The following is a 27,492-nucleotide window of genomic DNA, read 5'->3' on the forward strand; positions in this document are numbered from 1 at the left end:
GGAGAAAGAAAGCAATCTCTAAAGAAGAACAATGGCAAGAAAAGCTACATCAAGCAACGGAAATAGTAGCCACTAAGCATAAACAAGAAGAACATGAGAAACGAGAAGAAGAGATTGCAATCAAAAGAAAAGAAGAATCTTGTCAACAAGTTCAAGGAATATGAGCAAGTGCAAAATCTGAACAAGATATTCCAGAAGTAGTGAAAATCAAGATAGCAGAAATCAGAGAACTTTTTGCACCATACAACATCCCTGTGTGGTATAGTGGTATAGTCCTAGACAATGGTTAAGAGACAGATTCAAGTGAATATGAATGGGGTCCAGATGTCTCATCTAGTATATCAAGTGAAGAAAGAAATGAAGAGCAAGCAACTATCACAAAGGAAGACTTATTTATTACAAAACAAAAGATGGAGTTAGAAAGAAGACACAAAGAACTCAAAATCTAGAGAAAAGAGGTATATACAAGACAACAAAAGAAAGGGGATGACAAGGACAAATAAATAACGCCACAAGAAGCAAAAAAACATATAGATCAAGCATCTGGAAATATCATATTTTTATCAAATAAAGAGCAAGATGTACCAAGGTATGGCAGAACCATAGAAGAACTAAGAGATAGTCAAGTAGAATTGACTGTTAGTCCAGAAGAAGCCGAGTTTGAAAGAAGACAAAAGCTAGAAAAAGAATTCTCTATATCATGTGCACCAGTATGTCAACTTCAAAATGCAAATGAATTTATTGAAAATAATCAAGAAGGAACTTGTAGTACTAAAGATGTGTGTGTTGATATAATCCATTCGTTTAAGGGACAAACGTCAGATGAAGATCCATTTGAGTGTGAACCACAAAATGCTAATACTAATTTTGTTAGAACTAATTGGAGAATACTTGGGAGAGATAATCTTCAAGATCATTCTATCTATGACATTACCTACTCTACACCAAATTATGACCATTATGTCATGAACTTTGAAGCACCTAACGATGACAATGATTATGACTTACTTCTTCTTCATCCTGAATTGATTGATTGGGATAATCTAGAAAACCCTGAATTAGATACCTTTTCCAATGATCATGACTTAGATGTGTATCTTAATGTTGTCGAACCCATAACACCTAAGATATCTTCCATTGCGGAATCAAGTAATGTTTCTTGTAGTCAGGAGAATGCCAAACTTTCCAGTCACAAAATTGAAATAAAACAAGGAAAGAGACCTACTATTGAAAACCATTCCATGGCAACACTAGATCAATCAAAAGGGAAAATAAAGGATGTATCTGACAGTGAAAACCTCTTGGAGGCGCCAGAAGATGGAAAGTTTGACATCCTCCCTACGTATTTTCATGAGAGATCTGCTATTCTAATAGAACCAATAGAAGCAATAAACATTGGAACATCAAAGGATCCCAAGATACTTCATTCTGTTGCCTCATTATCAGATAAAGAGAGGAAAGAATACATACAATTCTTCATACAAAGACAAATAAATTTTGCTTGGTCCTATGTTGACATGTCAGTACTTAAGCTAGATCTTATAATGTATCATCTCAATGTGGATTTAAAAGCAAAACCAATTAAGCAGAGCTAAGGAAGATGCATCCACACATTGCTCTTCTTGTAAAAGCCAAGCTAAATAAACTATTATATGTGGGTTTCATAAGACCTATTGCCTATCCAAAATGGGTTTCAAGCATTGTACCAATGTCAAAGCCGGATAAAAGCATAAGAGTCTGCACCGATTTCAAAGATTTGAACAAAGTGTGTCCCAAAGATGATTTCCCACTACCCAACATTGATATAATTGTGGACTTATTAGCAGAGCATGAGATGTTTTCATTAATGGATGGCTTCTCAGGATACAATCAAATAAGAATCGCCCCTGAAGATCAAGAAAAGATAACATTCACCTATGCATGGGGTACTTATTGCTGGAATGTTATGCCATTTGGGCTTAAGATTGCAGGAGCGACTTATCAAAGGGCTATGACGACAATTTTCCATGATATGATGCATACATTTATGAAATATTATGTAGATGATATACTTGCAAAATCTCATACAAGACAACAACATTTGAACATCTTAAGCAAGATCTTTGATAGGCTGGAAAGATATCACTTGAGATTAAATCCAAAGAAATGTGCATTTGGAGTAACCTCTGGAAAACTTCTTGGGTACATTATATCAGTCTGTGGAATTGAAGTAGATCCTGAAAAGGTAAAAGTCATCATGGAGATGGAGTCACCTAAGAACATAAGTCAATTGCGATCTTTACAAGGAAGATTGCAATCAATCAAAAGATTTGTCTCTCAATTAGCAGATAGATGTCATCTATTCACTCATCTTTTACATGAGAATGTTCCATTCAAATGGGATCAGAAATGTGAAGAAGCTTTTATGCAAATCAAAGAATATCTCATGAATCCTCCAGTATCGGTATCACCAATCAAAGAGAAACCATTGTTGCTCTATATCTCGACGACAAACGTATCATTAGGCGCTCTCCTAGCTCAACATGATGAAGAAGGAAAAGAAAGAGCAATGTATTACATCAGTAGAACACTTGTCGGCTATGAACTGAATTATACATCAATAGAGAAGACATGTCTAGTAGTTGTATTTGCAACTCAGAAGTTGCGATATTATATGCTGACTCATTTTGTGAAGCTAATAACAAAGATAGATCCACTAAAGTATTTGTTGAACAAGTCAACTTTGACAGGCAGATTAGCCAAATGGGTTATGATACTGAGTGAATTTGATATAAAATATGTTGATCGAAAAGCTATCAAAGGAAAGGTCATTGCTGATCAATTAGCTGAAGCTCCTTTACAAAATAACATACCATTGCACATTGAATTTCCTGATGCAGACATTCTGACAGTAAGTACAAAATTTTGGGAATTGTACTTTGATGGTTCTTATACACAATATGGATCAGGCGCAGGAATTTTATTCATCACACCTCAGGGACATACAATTCCAAAATCATATAGACTGCGGTTTCCATGCACAAACAATACTGCAGAATATGAAGCATTGACTATTGGGCTCAAAATGGCTATTGAATGGAACATCAAGGAATTATATGTTTATGGTGATTCACAACTTATCATCAACCAAATAAATGATGATTATCAAACTAAGGATGACAAGCTCATGCCCTACAAACAACTGGTAGAAGAGTTTAAAGAACACTTTGTAGAAATATCATTTACTCAAATCCCAAGAAATGAGAATAAAGCAGCAAATGCAATGGCTACAATAGCATCTCTCTTGCAAAATTGGGAGAATCAACAACGTTAGGAGTTCCTCGTGGAATATATCTTAACCCCTACCATTCAATCCCAACATACCTACATGATTTGTCATATATCAGGGATCAGTCAATCCTTATACGACCAAACCTATCAGTACTTAAAAGAGAATATCCTTCCTCCTGACCTATCCTGCAATCAGAGAAGAAATTTTATCCGTCAGTCATCCCGCTATACTATTATTGCTGATACCTTCTATAGGCGAGGTCTAGATGGTACTTTTTTGAGACGTCTTGAACAAGAAGAATTTGAGAAAGTTCTTAACGAAGTTCACACGGGTATTTGTGGCACACACTCAAGTGGCTTAACACTGGCTAAGAAACTTCTTTGTATGGGTTACTATTGGCTTACTATGGAGAGAGATTCATTCACATGTGCCAAAAAATGCAAACAATGTCAGATCCATGGGAATCTCATTCACACACTAGCACAAGAATTCTATCCTATGGCCGGATCATGGCCATTTTCTCAATGGGGCCTTGATTTGGTAGGAAAGATAAATCCTTCATCTTCCAATGGACATATGTTCATTCTGACTGCTACTGAATATTTCACTAAATGGATTGAAGCAGTACCTCTGACAAAAGTGACAGGAAAACAAATATCATCATTCATCTTGAATTATATAATATGTCGCTATGGAGTTCCTATGACCATTATCACTGATAATGGAAGACCATTTAAGAATCAAGATGTGAAGGAACTATGTGAGAAATTTCATATCCAACATAGGTTTTCTACTCCGTATTATCCACAAGGAAATGGTCAAGCTGAGGCATCAAACAAAACTATCTTGAAAATCTTGAAGAAAACAGTCAATGAAGCTGGAAAAGACTGGCACATTTAGCTAAATCCTGCTCTTTAGGTATACCGAACCAGCATCCGCACACCAATGGGGGCAACTCCATATTGCTTAGTCTATGGATCAAAATCCATCTTACCCATAGAAGTAGAGATACCTTCTCTACGGGTTTCCTTGAAAGGTCTTGTACCAGAGGAAGAACAACGAGTCTCTAGACTCCAAGAACTTGAACTGATCCAGGAACGTTGCCAAAATGCAACAGATCATTTGAAAGTATATCAATAAAGAATGGCAAGAAGTTATAATCACAGAGTCAAGCCACACATTTTTTAGATTGGAGATATAGTTCTAAGGGAGAATCCAAGAAATTAGCAAGACCGAGAAAAGAAGGGTAAATTTGAACCAAATTGACTAAGACCTTTTGTCATAGTAGCAACATATGGGTCAAGAGCATACAAGTTATCTACCCCTGAAGGTGATTGGTTTGATGAACTTATCAATTCCATCCATCTCAAGAAGTTTTATGCTTGAGTTATAAAGTCCTGAAAGAAAATCAATAAAAAGCATATACAGTTCTGAAGAAATCAGTAAAAAATAAAAAAATCAGAAATATCCAAAAAAAATAAAAAATAAAAAATAAAAAACAAATCAAAACGTGCAATAAAAACAAGTGGTGAAAACCTGGTAAACATGAGCTATCTAAAAAGTGAGTTCTTCCATCTTTGAGATCGCTTTGCACACAAATCCACTTCATCATATCGCATCTATCGCTGCCATCTATTTCATCTTTTGCATCCATTGCTCTAAACCATTAGCATAAAATATGCAACTTACCAACTGTTATCAATCTTTGGCATACTTGTCGTAGTCACTGTCTTAGATTTTATCAGAATCTATCAATCATCATTTGCCGCCATGGTTTAGAACTTGATCAATTCATACATCTATAATAAAGTTTTGTTTCCGTTGGGGGAAAATCCTAATTCCTTTTGCTAAGGTGATCTTTTGAATCTTTGAAAATCCAAAACATTTAGAAAACTTAGAAAAACCAAAAACACCTAGGGTTTTGAAACAGATAATGAGCAACAAAGCAATGAAGATCAAGGCATCTTATAACAACTGAATCGTGAAACTCAGAAAATGAAGAATCGACCAACAAGTAATAAAAGATTATCCAAGATCATTCATCAAGATGATTATATCAGTTAATGACCATAAGAACATGTGAATGACCTACAAGATTCAATGTTTATTTCTTGATTTTATTGCTAATCATGTACTCTATGCGACTCAAGGATGGCCATGATTATTTTCTTTGATTGTTGTCTGTGGTTTATCTCTTATTAAGGTATGTACTTGTCTAAGGATATGATCGGCAACAGATCAAAGAGGACATTCAAAGTCATGCATGAAAGGAGATAATCCTTGTCAATTCTGCAAGAAATACTCAGGTCAACTTGATTCATTATATCAAGTTGCTTGTATTAACTTGCTATATCAAAATCCATGTAAGAAATACTCAGGTCGTCTTGAATCATTATGTCAAGTTGCTTGTATTTTCTTACAACATTTTAAAGCTCAATGATGAAATCAAGCACTGCTACAAGATAACGTATGAAGAATGGCAGTATCATTTTTAGTTAGATCATTTCATTAGCTCATTATTCATTTGCATTATAAGAATTCAATGTCAGTTGCATTATAAGCATTTCATTTCATTCACATATCAACGATCACGAATAAAAGATTGAGTATACTTGGACAAACAAAAACAATTTGCATTTGATCATTATAGGTGCATTAATTTTTAAAATCATTTTAATCATCATCCATTTCATTTAGTTGCATTCAATCATTGCATTATTTTGCATTCAATTAAGTGCATTTAATTAATCATGTAGTGTATCATCATTATTATTTGCATTATTATTTCATTAACGATCATTTAGTTGCATCTTTGCACTTAGATTCATAATCATTATAAGCATTACATGTAAATATCAAAAACATTTGAATAACATATTGCATAATCATTCATTTGTATTCCCATATAGATCATTTGATCGCCATATCATTTAAGTTAGTAATAATTTTCAGTTGTATCCAAGGTCATCAAAATAAAAAATAAAAAACATTTATCATTGCATCATCATAATGAAGAGAAAAGATCATAACATCATCCATATAATCAATGCATATAGATCGTCATCATATAGAATAACATGCATAATAAAGATCATCATCATATAGAGTCCATGTCTGCATATAGATCATCATAAAACAATAAAAAGTCCAAGTATACAATGATATCAGATAAAAAGTACAAATGCCTCATCAATACAAAGTCAAGTCACAACTATCCTATACCACTACCACCTGACTCTGTTTGTCTCTGTGGCTGTGGGCGAGAAGATCCTCCAGATGCCTGTCTACCACAATCACCACTCCTCTGAGGAGGTCCCATGACTCCACCGCTGCTAGTATCCATCCTCACTATGGTATGATAACTACCTGCTCTCTAACTCTCTGCGACTAAATCCTCATATAGTCGTCGCCAACAGGAAGTCTCCTTCCCGGCTTGAACTAGTGCTCTAACAGTATCAGCTGAGAGAGTGCCTAATCCAACCTGCTGAATGTGATCAAGGAGGCCCTCAGTATCCTGTTGTCTCCTAACAGCTGTGTCTCTCTCTGTCATGAGTGTTTGTACCTGTGCTCTAAGCTGATCTATCTGTGCTCTGAGACTATCAATGGTCTCCTGCTCTGGCACATCCTGCTGTGGCACATGAACCCCAATCCCCTCATCTCCCCTCCCTGTCCACCTGCTGGAATCTCAGTCTGCATAGCTCTTAGAACCCATCGTCTAATGAGTGGAACATGATCCTCTGGATCCTCATCCTCTCCACCATGCACTGCAATAACCCTAGGGTCTGGCTGAATCTGACCAAAATCAATGCCTCTCCCGCAACCCCCATCCAATCCAGTCATCCTGCCTCCTCCCGTCGATGGCAACCCTCTCGGTGATCTCATCCCTGTCTTACCAGTATCCCTCCCAATCCATTCAACCTCTCTCCCACCCATAGGAAGCGGTCTCCCAATCCTACAAACTGGTCCAAAAGGTCCTCCACGGACTCTCAATCGACCTCCTCTTTGTCTGGGTCTCCTACTACAACCACCTCCATCTCCTCCCTCATCTCCATCCCCTCCAGCCTTCTGAGTAGCTCTAAGCTCTCATCTACGTCTCTGTCTCCTGATAACTGGATCATCTGAATCGTCATCCTCATCTCCTGAGCTAGGAGGAGGATCTGTTGGATCGGTAATACGAGAAAATGGGTGTGCCAATATGTACTGAGCATAATTTGCAATAACCCCAGGATCTAGAATGTGCAATCTCATATCATAAGCTACCCTAGGAGTAGCCAGAAACTCTACACGTGCTAACTCAAATGACAAAGAAGGTCCCCAATCTCGCCTATCTCTGTACTGTCGTGCATATATCGTGACACCAGTAGGCATTGGCTGAATGATACCAAACTATCTCAAAATGCGACTAATCAGCTGTCTCTCAATAATGAATGGAGTCTGACCAATGAGATATCTACTCTGCATAATAAATGGTAATGTTTGTGCATCATCCATCCATGGCTCACAATCGATATAAGGTCTCCAAATAACACTATCCAGTGAATCAAGAACCCAACGCCAATACTCCATCATACCCAGCTTATGTTGAGTAAGGATACCTACATATAGATAAACATATGGTTGTCTCTCACCATGAACTCTATGATGAATAGGCTGAGTAATAGCAATGTGCTCCCAGCACCAGATCTGCAAAAGTGTGCATCTTGTCGACAGACTAGCACCATCATCAAAAACAACCTGATGAAAATCATGATACAAATGAGAAAGCATGCAAACACCCCACGCATATCAAGTCCGATGTTGCATCATGCTTTGAAGAATCTCACCCCAACCAACAACAAAACCTCGAGATATCATGTCTGGACAAATGAATCCCCTAATCAAACCTGCAAGAATCATAGGGAGAGTCTTGTAATACATAATCATATCCTCCCATCGAATCTCTCCTCTCAAAATTCTCTCATCACCAAATACAGCTCTGCATGCCTCTGTCCCTCCACAATCCTGAAAATCATACTGAACTAACTCACCGATCACTGGGATGTGGAGAATCCTATAGACATCCTCAAGTGTCACACTAATCTCACCTGTGGGCAGGTGGAAAGTGTTATGCTCACTATGCCATCTCTCGGCTAACGTTGTCAACAATCCCCTATTATGGGCAATATCAAGCATGTATAATAAGTGGCGTAATCTGTAGGCATCTATATGTCTCACCTCTGCCTGTGTAAGCTCTGGCACTAAGTGTCGCATCACTGAGAATTTCTCCCGACACTGGAGAACATCAAGTTTCTCCTGTTTACCAAGAGAATTCGATCATCAATCATCTATATATCAAATCAAAGAGATCGCTAATCTCTAACATCAACAATTGATAAATCTTTTCACATGAAGCAAATCAGGCTATCAAATCAATTTAAACCAATCAATCATGGTTTTCTATCAATCACTGAGCTCAATCAAACTCTATTATGCTCTTCATCAGAAACTAAATCGGTTTCTTAGAGCTAATCTATCCAATCACATCAAATCGATCAATCGTTTATCCTATCAAATCAAACAATCAAGTACCTATTCATCACAATTGCGCATCAAAATGCCTAAATCTAATCATCAAAGTGATTTTTTATTATGAAATACATCAAACACATTCATCAGAAGCAAAAGCGCTAATCCTTTTAACAAAAGCACTATTCTATTGAACGCATGTGCTAAATCATACATATGCGTGAGCCTTTTTAACAAAAGCGCTAAACTTTCGAGCATATGCGTGAACCGATCAAAAGCGCTATTTTAAGCATCAAAAGTGCAAAAACTGAGAGCAAAAGCGCTAACATACATCACACATGCGCTAACAAAATGAGCACATGCGCTAAACTTATCAAATGCGCTAACTTTAAATGCAAAAGCGTTAAAACAAAAAACAAAAATGCTAAACATACTTGTCGAAAATCGCAAAAAAATTTCAAAATAGCCAAAAACGCGCTAAACAAATATGAAAAATCAAACGACAAGGTGCGAAAAGTTCGGGATAAGATACATACCGGATACCCATACTCAGGAGGTCGCTGATATCGTTGAACGCGCTCAAATCAATGGTTCTCCAACGGGACCACCATTTTGCCACCCCACCAAGACAATTTCTTCACAAAGCTGACAAGGATGCAAATGAAAATAAAATTAACTTTGGTTAATTTTATATTTTCTATTTGGAAGGGTAATTAATGTTTTTCAATGGGGCAATTATATTTATTTTGTATCAATAAATTTAATTGATGGACCTTTTCAATTATCGTGAGATCAATCGCTTATCAAAATTATTCAACAAATTCACGATCAATCTCCTGAGGGGACACACAATCAGGATTTTTTTATCTCCATCAGGCACACTATCGAGACTTGATTTAATTTTTGAAACAATGTTGTCTTGACATCATTTCAAAGAGGGGCAAAATGTATACACATAAAAATGGCTATGAGCGATTAAATAAATATTTTATATTTATTTAATGTTTATTCTTCTATTAAATAGTTAATTTGAAAAGATTAATTTATTTAATTCATTTCGTGTCTTTCTATTAATTAATTTAATTGAAATATTTTATTAATTAATTCATCTATCCTATTCCTCTAACTAATTAAATATCTAATATTTAATTATTCTTCTAATCAATTAATTGAATATCTAAATATTTAATTATTTCTTCTAATCATTTGAATATCTAATATTTAATGATTATTCTTCTATCTTATAGTCTCAAATATTAAATAATTTCTAAACTATTTAATCTCTTATCCAACTCACCTTCCATCTCCACTTCATCTTTCCTTTGCCAACTCATCCATCATGTAGCTAAATTAATTCAACAAAAAATAAAATAAATAAAACATTTATTAGCCACTATCGTGCTCTGTGAAGTGTACCTGTACCTGCAAACACAATGCACTCAATAAATCATTATAAGCATGGTTAGTAGATTAAATCAAAGACATGAAAAACCATAGCTAATCGACTTATTGCCTCCTAGTAAATGCGAGTGTGGATTTTGCTCTCAGATCTTAGTATGCAAATTCCAGTGACTTGACTACACTTAGATGGAGGATTTGAATGATTAAGATGCATGATCTAGCATGATAGCATGATTAAGCTATATGAATTCATGATTATCCTAGCACGATTAAGCTAAGAGTTGAGCTGAAATGAGCATGATAACATTGCTAAAACTGATAAACTATAAGCTAGATGCCTATAGTAATAAATGCAAATGAGCTAAAATTGAGCATGAATTAGTGAAGTGGCTGAATTCGTGAATTGGCCATTTGTTCTCCAAAATAGGGTTTATTTATAGGATTTTCCAAGGCTAGGGGTGAGTTGGCATGAATCAACGGTTGAGATTGATCTGAAGATATCAATGGTTAAATTGGAGGAGGTTGGCAAAGGGGGTTGGATTAAATGGAACACTTAGTGACAAGTGTCACAAAGGTTCTAGAAGATGTTGGATGAAAGGGGACAAGGTGGTAGGTAGAATGGGTTAGGTTTTGAATTTAGAAATTCATTTAATAGGCAAATGGCTAATTAGTTTCAACAACTCATGAATTTGAATTGTTTTAATTAATTAGGAGTTGGAAGAAATGATTTTGGTGGAGGGAATTAATTAATTAAAGGGGTGAAATGAAATGAACCTATTTAATAAATCCTTAGATTTATTAATAAGTAGATGAATGAGGGAAATTTAATCAAATCGCTTAGTGAATTCAATTAAATTGGGGAGGAGGAATTAATTAAATAATTGCTTATTTAATTAATTATCTTTAGACCATTTTTAGGTGTATACAACCACTTATCTTCAACCTCCAAATTTAATGAAATATTATGTATGTACACATATTTCATAACCTTCTTCTATATTCTCTCCAACATCCCTACATCTTAGGAAGGACTTGAGTCCACTTGTCCTCTCATGCCTAAATCTTCTCCAACCATCCTTAGATTCTCTCAGTCAACAAACCAGTCAAGGTGAGATGAGTGACACTTGTCTTCTCCATCCCCCTTTCTCTCAACCTTCACCTTTGCTCACAACCATCCAAATCTGCAGATCTGATCATGATCGTTGATCTGGGCCACATCATCTTATTCTCTCAAAGTCTATAAAATCATGAGTTTGTTGAGAAAGAGTTAGTCTTCAAGTGAGTTTTTCAAAGCTAATCATTTGTGAAAACTTATGCAACCATGAGTTTTAATCTTGAAGCAAATAGCATAATCATTTAGCATAGTCATTTAGCATTGCATATCATAGTATCAGTTAACTATCATTTATCAATCCATTCTTCATATGTCGTCTTGGAAGCTATCAATGCTTGTCTGAGAGCACACCATCTGCAACCAGGAACAGTGGAGTTAGGACACAATGAGACATAAATCATGAAGGTAATAATAGTGTTTTTATTTTAATATCAATTTCATGTAGTTTCATTGGTTGAGTTTGGATTTCCTGTAGCATTTCCTTTGTATTTTGTGAAACTAACATGTTGCAGGTAGTATTCTAATGATGAAATTCAAGTTGACACAAAAAGTATTGTGCTCACTATGCCAACGCTCTACTAAGGCTGTCAATAATCCTCGGTTAATAAAAGGTCAGGGCATGTCAAGAAGGGAAGATAAACCACACCTATCAATGTGGTCTCTCTTTGCCTAGCTAAGGTGGGGTATCAACATCCATGTCTTCGGGAAGCACTCCGAGATTGGAGGACACTAAAGTGCTCCTGCAATCAAATCATCTCATCATATCAGTATCTCGATTTATCTATCTATCAGATCAATCTATCTATCAGTCTATTTTGCTCACTTGAGATTTCTATCAATTCTCATTAAGCCCCTATCAATGACGCTCATCTATCATGAGGTCATTATCAATCCTATCTCATCTCACACGTGAATCGAGATAATTAGAACCGATCATCAAATTTCATCAATTAGGAGTATCTAATTTTATCAATTAGATAGCTAATCAAATCTATCTTACCCTATCAAAATAAAAAATCAAATCAAATTGACAGAATTCGAGCATCTTTATCGAAAATCGTGATGTTTGGGGGTCAGAGGAGCAACAATTTTTTTATCGAAATCATCAAAATCAATCATCCAAAAATTAAATCAGATCATCCAAATTCATAAAAAATCCAATCGCAATAAAAAACTCAAATAATCAAAGTCATCAAAAGTTGGAATCGAAAGTCTCAAGTCAATAATCGAAAAATCAATCATCGCAAAAATAAAAAATCAAATTAATAATCGGAAAATCGAGTCGTAAAAAAAAATCCAAAATAAAAAAGTCATCAAATTCAATAATTGAAAAATCCAACACCTCAAAATCGAAAAATCATGTCAAAAATTGGACAAAATCTCGCGAAAATCATGCAAAACTAATTTTTTTTTTTGGCAACATTACGTAGGCGGCGGTGGCGGCACCAACCGCGACGCCCAGGCCAGCCACGGTGGCGTCAACGACGCAGACCGTGGTGCCCATGACGTGTGCCCGTGGTGCCTGCAGCGCCTATGTTGGCGTTGCCGGGGCACTCCCCCCCAAAAAAAAACAAAAAAAAAAATGCAAAAAAATTTAAATAATTTATTTAAAAAATGTAAAAATTCAATTTTTAAATTTTTTTTTCTCAAAAACCCATTTTAAAGATCGAAAAACCCATCTAAAAAACGTAAACATTTTTAAAACCCACATGGTGAAAATGATAAAAAATGATTTTTTCTAAAACTAACTAAATTTTGCAAAAATCAAGTAAAAATTTTTAACAAAGCTGGGTTTTCTCGGAGTACGTACTGGTGGACCATAGGTCAGAGGACGCTCGTGTCGCCGAACTCGCTCGAACCTGTGCTGGTGGTACGGGATCACCATTCCGTCCTCCAGAGCAAATTTTTCAGGCAACTCAAGTGCACAAATGAAGAGTGGTAAAATGAATTCACCATTTTAAACTCAAAGTGGGGCATTTTGGTGGGATTTTTATTCCACTTATTTCCGATCATCTAATCAACTAATCAACCTGGTAGGGTAGCATTTTCAAAAATTTTATCGGAAAATGAATCGAATCAGCTCTAAAAATATCTAAAAATCGGAAAATCACTAAAAATCTAAAAATCGTAAAAATTTCAAAAATATCAAAAAAATTAAAAAATCGCAAAAACTTCAAAAACATTGAAAAATTATCCAATTCATCTCCCGAGAGGGCATCCTCACATCATAATTTGTAAATCAATGTCGAGGGCATCATATCAAGATTTATCATCTCAAATTGAATCAATATCATATCAAAATTGAATCCGCATCAAAATCAAGATCGAATCCACGTCCTATTGAGACCAATATCTGCAGCATCGTCAATCGAGTTTTCTTTGAACCAACGCATCATCACATATTGCTTCAAAGAGGGGCAAAATGTATTCACCTAAAAACGGTCTGAAGATAGTTAATTAAATACGTAGTTATTTAATTAATCCCCCTTCCCAATTAATTGAATTCACAAGCAATTTGATTAATTTCTCTATTCATCTACCAGTAAATAAATCTACATGATTGATTTATATAGTTCATTTTATAATCCCCTTTGATTAATTAATCTAAATTAATTAAGCCCCCCATTTAAATTCATTCTTCTAATCTCATAATTAGTTGAAACAAATCAAATCATGATTTATTGAGATTAATTATCTTTTTCAAATATTTGAATTTCTAAATTCAAATGAGCACATGGCTCCTAACTTCTAACCACCTAACCTAACCATCCCCTAACATAACCCATTCTATCTAATCCTAGGGTCTAACTAACCCTATCCTCTTGCACATCCTAACCTCTTTTATCCTAACCTCTTACGGGTTGGATATTCTCCCCTTGAGACACATGGCACTTTTGCCACATGTCTCCTCCCTTGGACACTTGCTCTCTTATGAGCAAGGCTCCTTGAAACTTGTCACCACAGAGATGACAAGTGTCCCTTCCTCCAACCTCTTCTCCAACTTCCTCAATCTTGACCCTTGATATCTTCAGATCAATTCTGGAACATCGATTCTTGCTACCTCAGCTTTGGCCTTGAAATTCCTATAAATACCCCTCATTTTGGAGCAATAAGGATCCCTTGCAATCTTAGTTTTTGCATTGTTATTATAGGCATTTTACATCATATCATCTAGCATTAATTGTTAATTAGATTAATCATAGTTCATTTTATATTAATCTAGTTTCATTTTATCAATCATGTAGCTTGAATAGATCATTCTAGCTAAATCATTCATCAATCATCATGCATTTCATACAATTTACACAATCAATCATGAAGTAGCTACTCAACTCTTGAGTTGCCACTTTGGAGGTCATTGCTCCACTGAGAACCAACAATTCTACAACCTTCAAGGTCCTCAAGAATAGAGGAAGATGAGACATTTGAAAGGAGGCTATGGGTTTGCATCTTTAATTTAGATCTTGTATTTGCTTCCTACTTATGTTTTATTGTCTCATCTATGTGTATGCTCATTTCATTTAACCACATATTTAGCATCGCAACCATCATTACATAATCGTAGGTTCATTGTATGTCTATTTGTTGTCCTCGATCTTTGTTCATTACCACTGAATCAATCCAACCAAGGATCTTATCGAGGAGAACATGACCCTCATAATTTGATACATTCCCCAAAGTATTTGTAAACATCATTAACCCTTATGCATAATTAGTCGTTATATATCAAGACAAGTAAATTAAATCAATCCACATCCTGCCAATTTATATTCATTAGTTTCTAGTAAAGGTCCATGTAGTAATTTAGATTCTTACTTGAAGATGGATCAGGTTTGCACTCTTGTAAGTGAACCTTTGTAGAAAACAAATAGTTTACATAATTGAAGATCCTCTCTTAGATAGTCCTAAAATTTTAATACATTAACAAATCAACTTCCTGATGACATTATGAAGAAGTCGATGATCTGTGTGGTTATTGTTACGTCAAGTCTAAAGAAGAAGAAAAAGATTTTGACTCAAGATGAAGATCAATAGGATAATAAGTAGAAGCACAAGAGTAAAATCATTTGGATAATAAGTAGAAGTAGGAGAAGAAAAAGAGGTTGCTAGGAGAAGCTTGTTGGGAGGAGACATTTAGCTCGCTGTCTTATGATTGGAATTATCTTTGTTGGTTTATTTTTGTTGTGTTCTTCTCTGTTGCTATTTTAGTGTTGTTTCTAAGTTAGGTCTAGCTTAGTGGCCAACTTTTACCGTTAGCATTTCTATTTCTTTGCTTTGATTATGGCGAATGGGTTCAAGACCCTTCCTTGCTTTATTAATAAAAAACAAATCAACTTCTAATATCCATTACAACATATATAATTTGACAATTTTGCATCAAATATCATACCTAATTTACATAATTTCTATAATTGATTTAGAAAATTAAACTATAAATCCCAACTCTTTTATCTAAATTAATTGAAAAATATCAATACAATCTACATGCCATCTAAATGCCTAAACATGAACTTTAAATGCTTACACCATAAACTTTGCCATTAAACCAAATGTCCTTTGACTATTTTAGTGTCCTTTGACTGTTTTATTTGGATATACATTTCCCTTTTCAAATATGCAATATGGAGTTAAAATATTGGTGCGGAATTGGTTTTGGATTTTTCAGTTCAAAGGAATCTTCCGGTTCTTATATATTCTGGTGTGAGTTGCTACGATTCGAAGCGATAAGAAGGCGGACACTATGTCGCTGCGATTACTGGATGGGCTACTCAGTCTCTCCAATCACAAGACCGGCGCCTTGGAGGGGCATTCTTTTAAGAGAAACCTCATTTTACCTTTACGTTTACGGTCAAGAAGAAGAAGGGGGAGGGGCCAAGTATCAACATTAGCTTCATTATCTACCTCTGCCTCTGCCTCTGCCTCGGCTTCTCCCTCGCTCGGCGATTTGATGAGGCTTGATTTTCCCATCCTTAATCAGGTAACTTGGCATGACTATTTTACTAAATTTCTTGTGACACTGTCTTCATCTTCTTTTTTGGTGAGTAAAAGGCAAAATGTTTTTAACAGTCAAATTTAAACTGCCTTTTTTTAATCAATTTCCATTGCTGCTGTAGCAGCCCCGACCAACAGATGTCCAACTTTTAACCTTGTATAAATAGAGAGCTCTTGGAAGAACCCAGGTAGCCCTTAACGGGACACTACTTGTCTGAAGGATAATCCAGCAATAAAAAAGCTTTAAAAATAGTGGTATCAACTCAAGTTTTAGCAGCCCCATCACTGCAGCTGCATGATAGAAAACATAATTGAAAACAAAGACATTCCCAATTTCTACCTAGGGAATACACTGGTTTCAAGGTTTCTCGTCTTCCACAACTAACGATCTTTCACATAAACAAGAAATTAATAAAAATATAAATCCGCAGGGTCTGCTCTAAAGCTTTAATTTCCACCCTGTTGCTTAACTTCAGCTAGATATTTTTGGCCGAGACCAGCCCCAAGCCAACAGCCTTGTTACTGCACTCAAGCTTTTATAAAAGGGTTAATGTCCAATCTGAGGCGCAGATTATAGGGTCTCCCAAGCATGAACAGTAATAACAAACTCCCAAAAAGTTATTCAACTGTAGTAATTTAAACTTCAAATTTCCGAGTCTCTTTCAGCGAGTGGATCCTTGAGAAACAATCTTATCCTTTTCCTTTGTTGGTTTTCTAACATCAGGTAGCATGCCTTGTTGCTGCATATCCACCAGTTTGAGCTCTTTCACCTCTTGTTAAAACCGATAAACTCAAGGGTCACATGTGTTAGGATTTTCATGGTTGAAGATGGCTGCTTGAACATAGAAGAGGTGGGGTGATCTTTAATGGTGGTTAAATCCTCAACAAATTGTTTAATTTCATTTCTTGTTGGTACGTGAACATTTAGGAAGTTGGCCCCAAGACAGCTAGTTTTCCGTGCCCGATTCAATGATATGACAGCCTGTGTTTTTCCCCAGCGAGTCACCTGAACGAGTCTGTCGAGGATTAGTAAGAATAATAATAGGAATAATGTATTTTTAAGGTGACTTGAAATTTGGAATTCTTTTCCAAGTCAAGAATTTTAACAATCGTCAGAACCTTTCTCATGGTAGTCAGGAGAGAATCATAGGTTTTTGCCATCCATTTGGTGATTCGGTGTGAGGATTGTAATGTCCCCTAATTGGGTATGCCCTAAGTTTGCCCTAGTTTCTTAATTTTCAAGTGAATAAGTGGATTTAGAGAATACCTTTCGCCTGATTTAAACCCTGCAAGCAAATTAGAAACTTCTTATAACAATAATCCCAGTAATCAGATTAGTGAATTCAGCAGAACAGTATAGCAGAATTATTAATATATTCAGATTATAATATTGAATATTCAGCAGCAGAATTATTGTTTCAATCATTAAACATTCTAAATATCTTGGAGAGCTCAACCCTAGGAGAGCATGGGTGAGCTTGGCTTCGATGGGGTGTCTCAGACCTTCTACCCTAGGCCCAAGAGTGGATATACCATCCCTCTTTGCCTTGTGTGGCCCATGCCATCCATATGAGGTGGTCTACCCAGTGAGGTGTCCCATTTCCGTTATCTCCTCATCTTGCCAATCTTCTCCTTCTCTCTATGATTGGTCTCTTGTACTTATGATAGGAGAAAGATGTTGCAACAGGGTGCCCTGAAAACCATCTCCTCTAGGCCCAAGGGCAGTACCCTCTGCACCCCTTTGGCCTCATGGAACCATCTAGTCCCCTCATAGAGATGGTGTACCATAGAGGAGTGCCTCATCACTGTACCCCTCTTGCAGACCTTCTCCCTTCTATCATAGCATGGAAACACTCAAAATATATGGAAATGTATATATTACATGAAGTAACTGCAGTGTATACTGGTCTGATACATATTTACTATGACATATATAAATAATCATATCAACAGTCTGTACTTAATCATAAAGATGCAGAAATAGTTATGCAGATATTGATATGCAGAAACATATATATAACATTGTCACAGCACTTAATACTTTTAACAGAAAATCCATGCCACATTACTGTAAGCAGACGGGTGTGTCTTAAACTATATTAGATCCTTATTTTCTGATTTCTTCTTCTGTCCCCACAAATGACTTTTATCTCTTATTTATATCTTTATGAGGAAAGGGTCACAACTCCTCATCCAAACCGTTGCCCTTAATAACTTATAGTTTAATTTTAATTTAATGCTTTGTTATTCCCAATCGCTAGTATGGAGCTAGCATCACCTTTTTTTCCTTAATTATCATCTCCATAGACTTATATGCTCAAATGATTTTTTTATCGGTTAACTTAGGCAGATTACCATTGTCTAATGCTGGGGAACAATCTCTGACGCCAGCAGTCTTTCTGACACCAGCAATTTGTGTCCTTTTGTGAAATGCAATTCATATCCCTTGTATAATATGCAAGTCCCGTGGGTGGTTGGATTAAGTATTTAGTCTCAAAGAGGGGACATGATAGTCTGCCCTTCCCAAAATTGCTTGTCCTCAAGCAATGATCATGGGGAAGTGTTCGAACTGACTCCCATAATGAACAGCCTTGGGATTTGAGATTTGTAACTTTCTTTTTTACAAAATCTACCACACAATTCACTTCCGCTGTGCTACTCTGATTATCAAAAGTTGCTGATTTGAAGTTTTGAACAACTAACCAAGGTGTTGGAGATTTAAGACAAGTTTTCTCTCATTTTTCTTTCCCCATCACTCAACGTATATTGGATACCTCTTTAAGTTAACACAAGAACTGACCGTTTATTAAGTTGAGGTTCAGAAGCATGACACACATCTATGACCTTTAAATGCAATGGTCTTTTCTAAATAAATTCATATCTTTTTGGTTTACTCTTGTTATTCTCATATTCTAGATCAGCCAAAAATAGAAACCTCATGATGATAGGAACAATAATCATAGATATTCAGTAGACACACTGAAAATTTATCAGGTATAAATCAAGCACGGAGCATACACATGAAAACATGGAGCATACACATGAAAACACAAAGCATACACATGATTATATGTAGATATGAAGTATACACACAAATACACATATGTTCAACAATCTCCCATATTGTCTTGCCATTGTCATTGTTGCCATATTTTTGGACTGAGTTAATATATCCCTTCTCATTGATTGATTAGAACACATAATCGATTTATCCTTACCCTGCAGGCTGGCAGGATCATGCTCTGATACCATTTGTAATGTCCCCTAATTGGGTATGCCCTAAGTTTGCCCTAGTTTCTTAATTTCCAAGTGAATAAGTGGATTTTGAGAATACCTTTCACCTGATTTAAACCCTGCAAGCAGATTAGAAACTTCTTATAACAATAATCCCAATAATCAGATTAGTGAATTCATAGCAGAATTATTAATATGTTCAGATTATAATATTCAGTAGCAGAATTATTGATTCAATCATTAAACATTCTAAATATCTTGGAGAACTCAACCATAGGAGAGCATGGCTTCGATGGGGTTTCTCAGACACTCTACCCTAGGCCCAAGAGCGGATATACCATCCCTCTTGGCCTCATGTGGTCCATGCCATCTATATGAGGTGGTCTACCCAGTGAGGTGTCCCCTTTTGGTTATCCCCTCATCTTGCCAACCTTCTCCTTCTCTCTATGATTGGTCTCCTTGTACTTATGATAGGAGAAAGATGTTGCAACAGGGTGCCCTGAAAACCATCTCCTCTAGGCCCAAGGGCAGTATCCTCTGCACCCCCTTGGCCTCATGGAACCATCTAAGTCCCCTCATAGAGGTGGCGTACCATAGAGGAGTACCTCATCACCGTACCTCTCATGCAGATCTTCTCCCTTCCATCATAGCATGGAAACACTCAAAATATATGGAAATGTATATATTGCATGAAGTAACTGCAGCGTATACTGGTCTGATACACATTTACTATGACATATATAAATAATCATATCAACAGTCTGTACTTAATCATAAGGATGCAGAAATAGTTATGCAGATATTGATATGCAGAAACATATATATAACATTGTCACAGCACTTAATATTTTGCACAGAAAGTCCATACCACACTACTGTAATCAGATGGGCTGCCTGAGGATTTGTGTATTAAACTATATCAGATCCTTATTTTCTGATTTCTTATTTAATTTATTCCAATTCCTTTTTTTTTATTTCCTATATTCTTCTTCTCTCCCCACAAATGACTTTTATCTCTTATTTATATCTTTATGAGAGAAGGTTCACAAACCCTCATCCAAACCGTTGCCCTTATAGTTTAATTTTAATTTAATGCATTTTATTCCCAATCGTATGGAGCTAGCGTCACCATTTTTTCCTTAATTATCATCTCCATGGGCTTATATGGTAACAATGCTACCTCAAATGATATTTTTATTTGTTAACTTAGGCAGATTACCATTGTCTAATGCTGGGGGAACAATCTCTGATGCCAGCAGTCTTTCTGACCCCAGCAATTTGTGTCTTTTTGTGAAATGCAATTCATATCCCTTGTGTAAAATATGCAAGTCCCGTGGGTGGTTGGATTAAGTATTTAGTCTCAAAGAGGGGACATGACAAGGATTCTTAGTAAGGTTATGTCTCAAATAAACTTGACACTTAGGGGTTTGTTAGTGGAGGGATTGTGGCTAGATTCGCCTTTTGGGATCCTTTACAAGAGATTGTGGAATATTTTTCACCATTTGACAGATTAAAGGGAGACCGATCAGAAAAATTGGCTGAAAATAGCAAAGCTCACCCAACAAGAGACCTCCAACAATCAGAGATATAGAGCATGGAATTGAAAGAATCAACTTGAAAGCAAAAGCTAGAGCAAGGGAAACCTTTATTTTTGTTTTGCATTAAAAATGAGAGCAACGACCACACTTGTGCTTGAGTTTTATCACCCACATCCCCAAGTGAAAGTTGCAACTGGTTGAAAAACTTGAAGTGTAAGAGTGGATGGAATTTCAAAGCACGTAGATGAGGTGAAGGTAAACAAGAGAAGTGTGCATGCGAATGAGTCGAAGGAAATGGGGAAGAAACCATAATGAAAGTAAAGGAAATGCCACCTTCACTAATAATTCCCATTGTTTAGGTACCTTGCACATACAAATTGGCCTGCTCTTATTCCTTAACAAGGCATTTACATTTTGTTTGTCATTATGAATAGGAAGGTGGAGGTGTAATTAATGCTTACATTTGAATAAAGAAGAAATTTCCTGCACCAAAAGAGGGTGCACATATATTAAAAATATCTGCCAACCAAGATTGTATCGTCATGTATGGTGAATCGCCATGGTTGGAGGGGACCACCCATAGGAACGTTCAATATCATTAGGGTTTAACCACCTTTTCAATATCTATAATCAGTAAAGGCCTGCCCCAAGCTTACTGTGAGGAATATCAATTGGTTTAGTTTTCCACTCTTGAGATGGCTTAAGAAAGAAAGCTTGTTTGGGAAGGGCAGTCACTCTATTGGCACATATGAGAGTATTGCAGATGTGGTGGTTTTGAACTTATTAAGAAGATTATTAATGTCCACAATTACTCGCTTTGCCAATTTCAACGAGTGGCACCTAATTTGAAGTTTCAAGAAAACAACATTTTGGATGAGAACCAATAGCAGGAAAGTGGTTTGTTTTCCTGCAATTCCTCAATCGCCTCTTTTTCTTTTACATTTATATATTAATTATCATAGCTATTCTTCAAATTGACAAGTATGAATGAGCAATCAGATAAGATGTGATATTGAGCATACACGCTACAAATGTTTGACCCCTTATATCATTGTACAAACATTTGCATAAAGCAATCTTGCAATTTATAGTTCTAGTATGGTGCCACATTGCTCTTGGATTCTCTTTGCTTAAAGTACTTTGATTTGATATTCACAATTTATTGTTCTTTCATTTGCTTCCATTTAAAACATATTCGAGTTTGTTTGGGTCGGTTGGTCCCTCAGATACATCTAGGCCCTAGATCAAGTCTGTAGATATGAATTGATCTCCCAAGAAGGCATGTGTATGCAGAATTTCTTGGAAAAACACATACTTTGTATATTTTGTTTCATATATATATATATATATATATTCATGCATGCATTATATACATAGATGTACGCATATGTATAATAGGGAGATGCACATATATATGCATTTATTACAATTTTTTGTTTTTTGATGCTTAGCCACTTGGCTTCCTTGTTTTGGAAGCTTAAAGTCAAGCAGGTTAATAACTACCCAAATATGGACAATTTGAAAGAAGACTGTTAGGTGCTTTTTTCAGAATTGTGATAGTCGCAATTCCTAAAACATGTTGATTTGGTAGTGTTCACTATGTTTTGGATAGCAAAAGGATCACGCCAAACTGTAATGCATTTTATATGCAGAATCAGAGCAAATAGATTCTTTGCGAAACTTATAAGAATGAAGGTAGCACTTTGTTCAAACATACTTTTTAACTGGGCATTTTATTTACCAGTTTGAATACATGTGTATTGAGTATTATCCTGATTATGGCATATATATCTTGTAATATATTCATTTCCCTTCTCTGTGTCAATCTTATGCTAAATTATGCAGTTAGAACTACGTTAATGTTTGTTTAGAGGTTAATCATTATGCTTGACTTTGCATCTCTTGGTAAATCAGTTGGTGGATGAAAGTCTGTCTTTTATGTTAAATTGGGTTATTTTTTAAGAATACATGATGAATTTGTCAAAGAATATATGGTCTTGCAGGAAGTCAATGGGTCAAGGTTGGTCTATTTAGATAATGCTGCAACGTCACAGAAACCACATTTCGTCATAGATGCAGTACGTAAATACTATGAGGTCTACAATGCAAATGTTCACCGAGGCATCCATTTTCTAAGGTGAAATAAAATCTTGAATTTGTTATTGGCTTAGATGCTTGACTTAGAGCTAAATAAATGTTGAATATATTTTCAGCTTCGATGCTGGTAATTCGTAGATAATAAGATAATAATGTGGTGTTATAGTTATAAAGGATATATCATTTATCATCTATTGCCTTAGAGAATTAATATTTTGAGTGAGGTCAAGAGAAAAAGAGTATAGAGCTTTTTGAGTGAGGGGAAGAGGAAAATGTATCTTGGCTGGCTATGAATCCGATTGCAGTATAGTTGCATGAATACATTTGTTTTGTTGTTCTAAATGTTTATAAGTAATTTCGTTTATATCTTTGTACTAGCATCCATAGTTGGGAGGGTATCTAAGTTCAGATTTTGCATGGCACCCACTTCAGTGTGTGTATGATGTTTTAACTATGTTACCGGGGGACGAATCCCCGGTTTTTTTTCAGCCGTTCATGTCCTGGGGATAGGGACTCCTAGGGGACGTCCCCATAAATTCTGCATATTGACAATGAATTCTATAAGCAATTTGACTTTGACTCTCAATTTAACACAAATTTGGCTTAATAACTTTGCTAGTTCTTATATGTTAAGGTTCTATAATGTATATGTGCATGCTCTATCCATGTTTTCATATGAATATTTTGAATTTCCCTATATATTTTGATTTTCCCTATTTTTATATAGCCATCCCCTTTGCCGTCCCCTTACCGTCCCCAAAATTGGCAAAAATAATCACTCTCCTAGAAACACGTACCCTCATCCCTTGCTGTCCCCGTCCTGAAAACTTGGGGTAACATAGCGTTTTAATATATGGGGAAGTTACATTAGTGGTTGTTGTTGAATATTCTAGACAACTAAGAGTGGGGGTGAATCAGTTGTCAATTAAAATCTTTCACTTATTCCACATAAACAGATTTAGTAAACAATTTTCCAATAACTTAACCATAAACATATATAAGCATGAAAGAGCACACACATGAAACATGCACAAGAAACACTAGATTTTATGTGGAAAACCCAAGAAGGGAAAAACCACGGCGAATGCTAATTCTCAATTATGAAACACCTGTTAGGATGACACCGGTTAAGGTGATTTTTACAAAGGGATGCTCACTGTCAGAATGTTTGGGCTCACTGCCCGGTTAAAACCGCTAGAAAAAGAAGGGCTCACTGCCCGAAGGAAGAAGAAAGAAAAAGAAAGAATCCACCACTAAAGCACAATTGCCACAACGCTGAAATGTCGGAAGAAACCTTTGGCTCACTGCCTTTGGTACCAAACAACAACAACACACTATCACACTTCTCAACTACAACTTCACGTAACCTCGCACAAATTCGCACCAACAAATTTCTCTTTTTCAATCCACTTGCTTCTCTGTATTCTTCATTATGATCATCCTTATTTATATTGATCTCTTGAATTGGGAATCTCCCAAGTCGGCCAAAAACAATTCACCGGAATGCAATTTGAAATAGGTCTACATTAAACATTCCCGCAGTGGAAAGGAAGGAGAAGTGGATCACACCACAATGCACTACATCGGTTGAATCAACTTATTATCCATACGCCACAATCATCAGTGCAAAATCAAGAACATTCAAGGTCAACTAGACTCATAATGAACATATCAGCAACCACGATTCCGGAGCACATCATCACGTCCCAAATCAGAATATCAAAGATAAAGATATGAACAACATAAATCCAAAATATTATCACCAACATCACTGAATGCACTTCCAGAGCACAACTTCTAGAGCACCAAAGCGTAAGCATGACATCCCAAAGCAACTTCGAACAACATATCAAAACCTCATGATTACAACTGCAACATATCAGAAATGCGGAGCACAAACCAATCACTGAAACACAAAATCAGTATGTTGACATCAATGACAACCATACTGACACACCATCAACTTCACATTTTCAATAGTTGTAACTTACATTGTGTAAGTTACCTTTTTAGATATAACCAATGTGTGTGATTACATCATTACCATAAGCAATAAAAGCCTTTGTACGTAGTCTTTTGACATTATTATGTATCTTATACCCCCACTAATGATTAAATTGGAGACGAACTCCCATTTTGTGTCAAAATTTGATATAGAGAATAGAACCAGTATTAGATCAGAAGATTGCTCCTGAGATGTGTAGTAGAAGAGAGAAATGTCTCCAAGCTCAACCACTTGTCGAATGTGGTAACAATGAACCTCAATATGCTTGGTATGGACTTGTTAAATTGGATTCTAGACCAACTTAAGAACACTTCATTATCACAAAAAGGCCAAGTGGCTGTAGTTTGAGGAAGAATATCATACAAAACTTGATACAACTTAATTACTTTATAATTGAAATGGTAATTGATTTGATTAACAAATGAGAGGAAACTCCTTAAATAAGCAAATTACAAATGATGTTTCTAAAACGAAAACAATCGTGAACGAAAACAATAAGGGAAAGTTACTAAAACTAAGTAAAGTACATAAATTACCATTATATGCTAAATATTAACAATATTACTTTAATACCCTCCCTTAATGGTCATTCTACTAACTACACCAAGTTGCCACCTAAATTTTACAAACTTGTTCGAGCTTAGAGACTTGGTTAGAATGTTTGCAGCCTGATATTCAGTTGGAACATTGGCAACATCATAGATCCATCTTCAACAAGCTTTCGTATGAAATGTCAATGAAGCTCTATATGCTTTGTTCGCTCGTGAAATATTGAATTCTTGGCAAGCTTTAGCTTCCCTTGGTTGTCATAAAACAAGGGTGAAGGCCCTGCTTGAGACTTTTTCATGTCAAAAAACATCATTTGAAGCCATACTACCTCACATGCTGCTTTAACAGTCCCTTGATACTCTGCTTCGGTTGAGGATAGAGCTACTGCTCTGCTTCTTATTGGTCCATGTGACTTCACCCGTGCCAAGACTGAAGACATACCTAGAAGTAGACTTCCTGTCATCAAAAGAACTTACCCAATTTGAGTTTGTAAAACCAATTAGTCGACGATCTTTGCTTTTGTTATACAGAATGCCAAAGCTAGGTGTCCCTTTTACATACCTTAGTACACGCTTTGCTACTATCCAATGTTCTACCTTAGGGGTTGTCATGAAGCGAGAGATGTAATGTAATGTCCCCTACTAGATTTAAGCCTTTTTTAACCAGAATTAATCCATCTCAACATACTTATGACTTAAACTACATTGACTAGGAGACAAAACCATCCTAACCGGAATTCAATCAGTGATAACACAATCTTCTTCCTGATATTGAATTGATAATTCAATCAAATTTATAATCTCACATTTATTTGTTCATTCAAATTACTGTTTCTATATATATATATATATATATATACTCTGATACCGGTTCTTGCCTATTTTGGCTGGGTCCTGGTCCTGGTCCATGCCCGGTCCTGGTCCCAGCCTGGTTCGCTCTGGGTCCCACCCGGGTCCTGCCCAGGCGGCTGGGTTCCCTGTGGGTCCTGCCATGCAGGACCCACAGGGAACCCAGCCGCTTGGGCAGGACCCGGGTGGGACCCAGGGCGAACCCAGGAGGACCCGGGTGAATGCAGGACCCACAGGGAACCCAGCCGCCTGGGCAGGACCCGGGTGGGACCCAGGGTGAACCCAGGAGGACCCGGGTGAACCCAAGAGGACCCGGGTGAACCCAAGCCCGTGGGTTCCCAAAAATGGGGCCCACGGGTTAGAAAGCAATTAAAAACAATAAAAAAACAATTTTTTTAATCTTATTTTTACATATATAATTTTGATGTTTGAAGTTTGAACATATATATATATATATTAAAAAAAATTAAAATATATATATATATATATGTACGGACGAACCCGTACCCGTACCCAAATTTTTTTTTTTGGCCGAATCCGCGAATCCGTACCCGAATCCGAACCTGAATCCGAACCGGAACCGGTAACTTAGTATATATATTTAAGTTCAGATAATATTACACTCTATGGTTTTACTGTAGAGTAGTTTCTAAAGATACTGTATTAATTATAATTATTATATTAATATCTATTATTGTATCAATATCCATATTTATAACCCTTCCTTAATTCTTATTCAGATTTGAGTATATATATAAATAAATAAATGAATTAATTATACCAATAATTTATGTATTTGCTAATTACTTATTCTATAGATTATTAATAGTAATACTACTACTGCTCTAAAATATTAATTATTAATAATATTTCTAATGGTTGGTAAAGACAGCCAGATCTGACATGGTCTGCCAATATGTATATAAATTGAAATGTAA

General features: G+C 36.1%; 1 protein-coding gene across 1 annotated transcript in view; it reads left to right on the forward strand.

The window, feature by feature from the left end:
• Positions 1-15,933: 15,933 nt before the first annotated feature.
• Positions 15,934-27,492, forward strand: part of LOC131065769 (cysteine desulfurase 1, chloroplastic) — a 109,565-nt gene continuing 98,006 nt past the window's right edge. The window contains exons 1-2 of the mRNA XM_058000417.2: positions 15,934-16,269; positions 23,059-23,192. Coding sequence (XP_057856400.1) covers positions 16,033-16,269; positions 23,059-23,192 — 371 coding nt within the window. The 5' untranslated portion in view covers positions 15,934-16,032. The remainder of the gene's footprint in view (positions 16,270-23,058; positions 23,193-27,492) is intronic.

This window comes from Cryptomeria japonica, chromosome 7, assembly GCF_030272615.1.
Source record: "Cryptomeria japonica chromosome 7, Sugi_1.0, whole genome shotgun sequence".
Taxonomy (NCBI): Eukaryota; Viridiplantae; Streptophyta; class Pinopsida; order Cupressales; family Cupressaceae; genus Cryptomeria; species Cryptomeria japonica.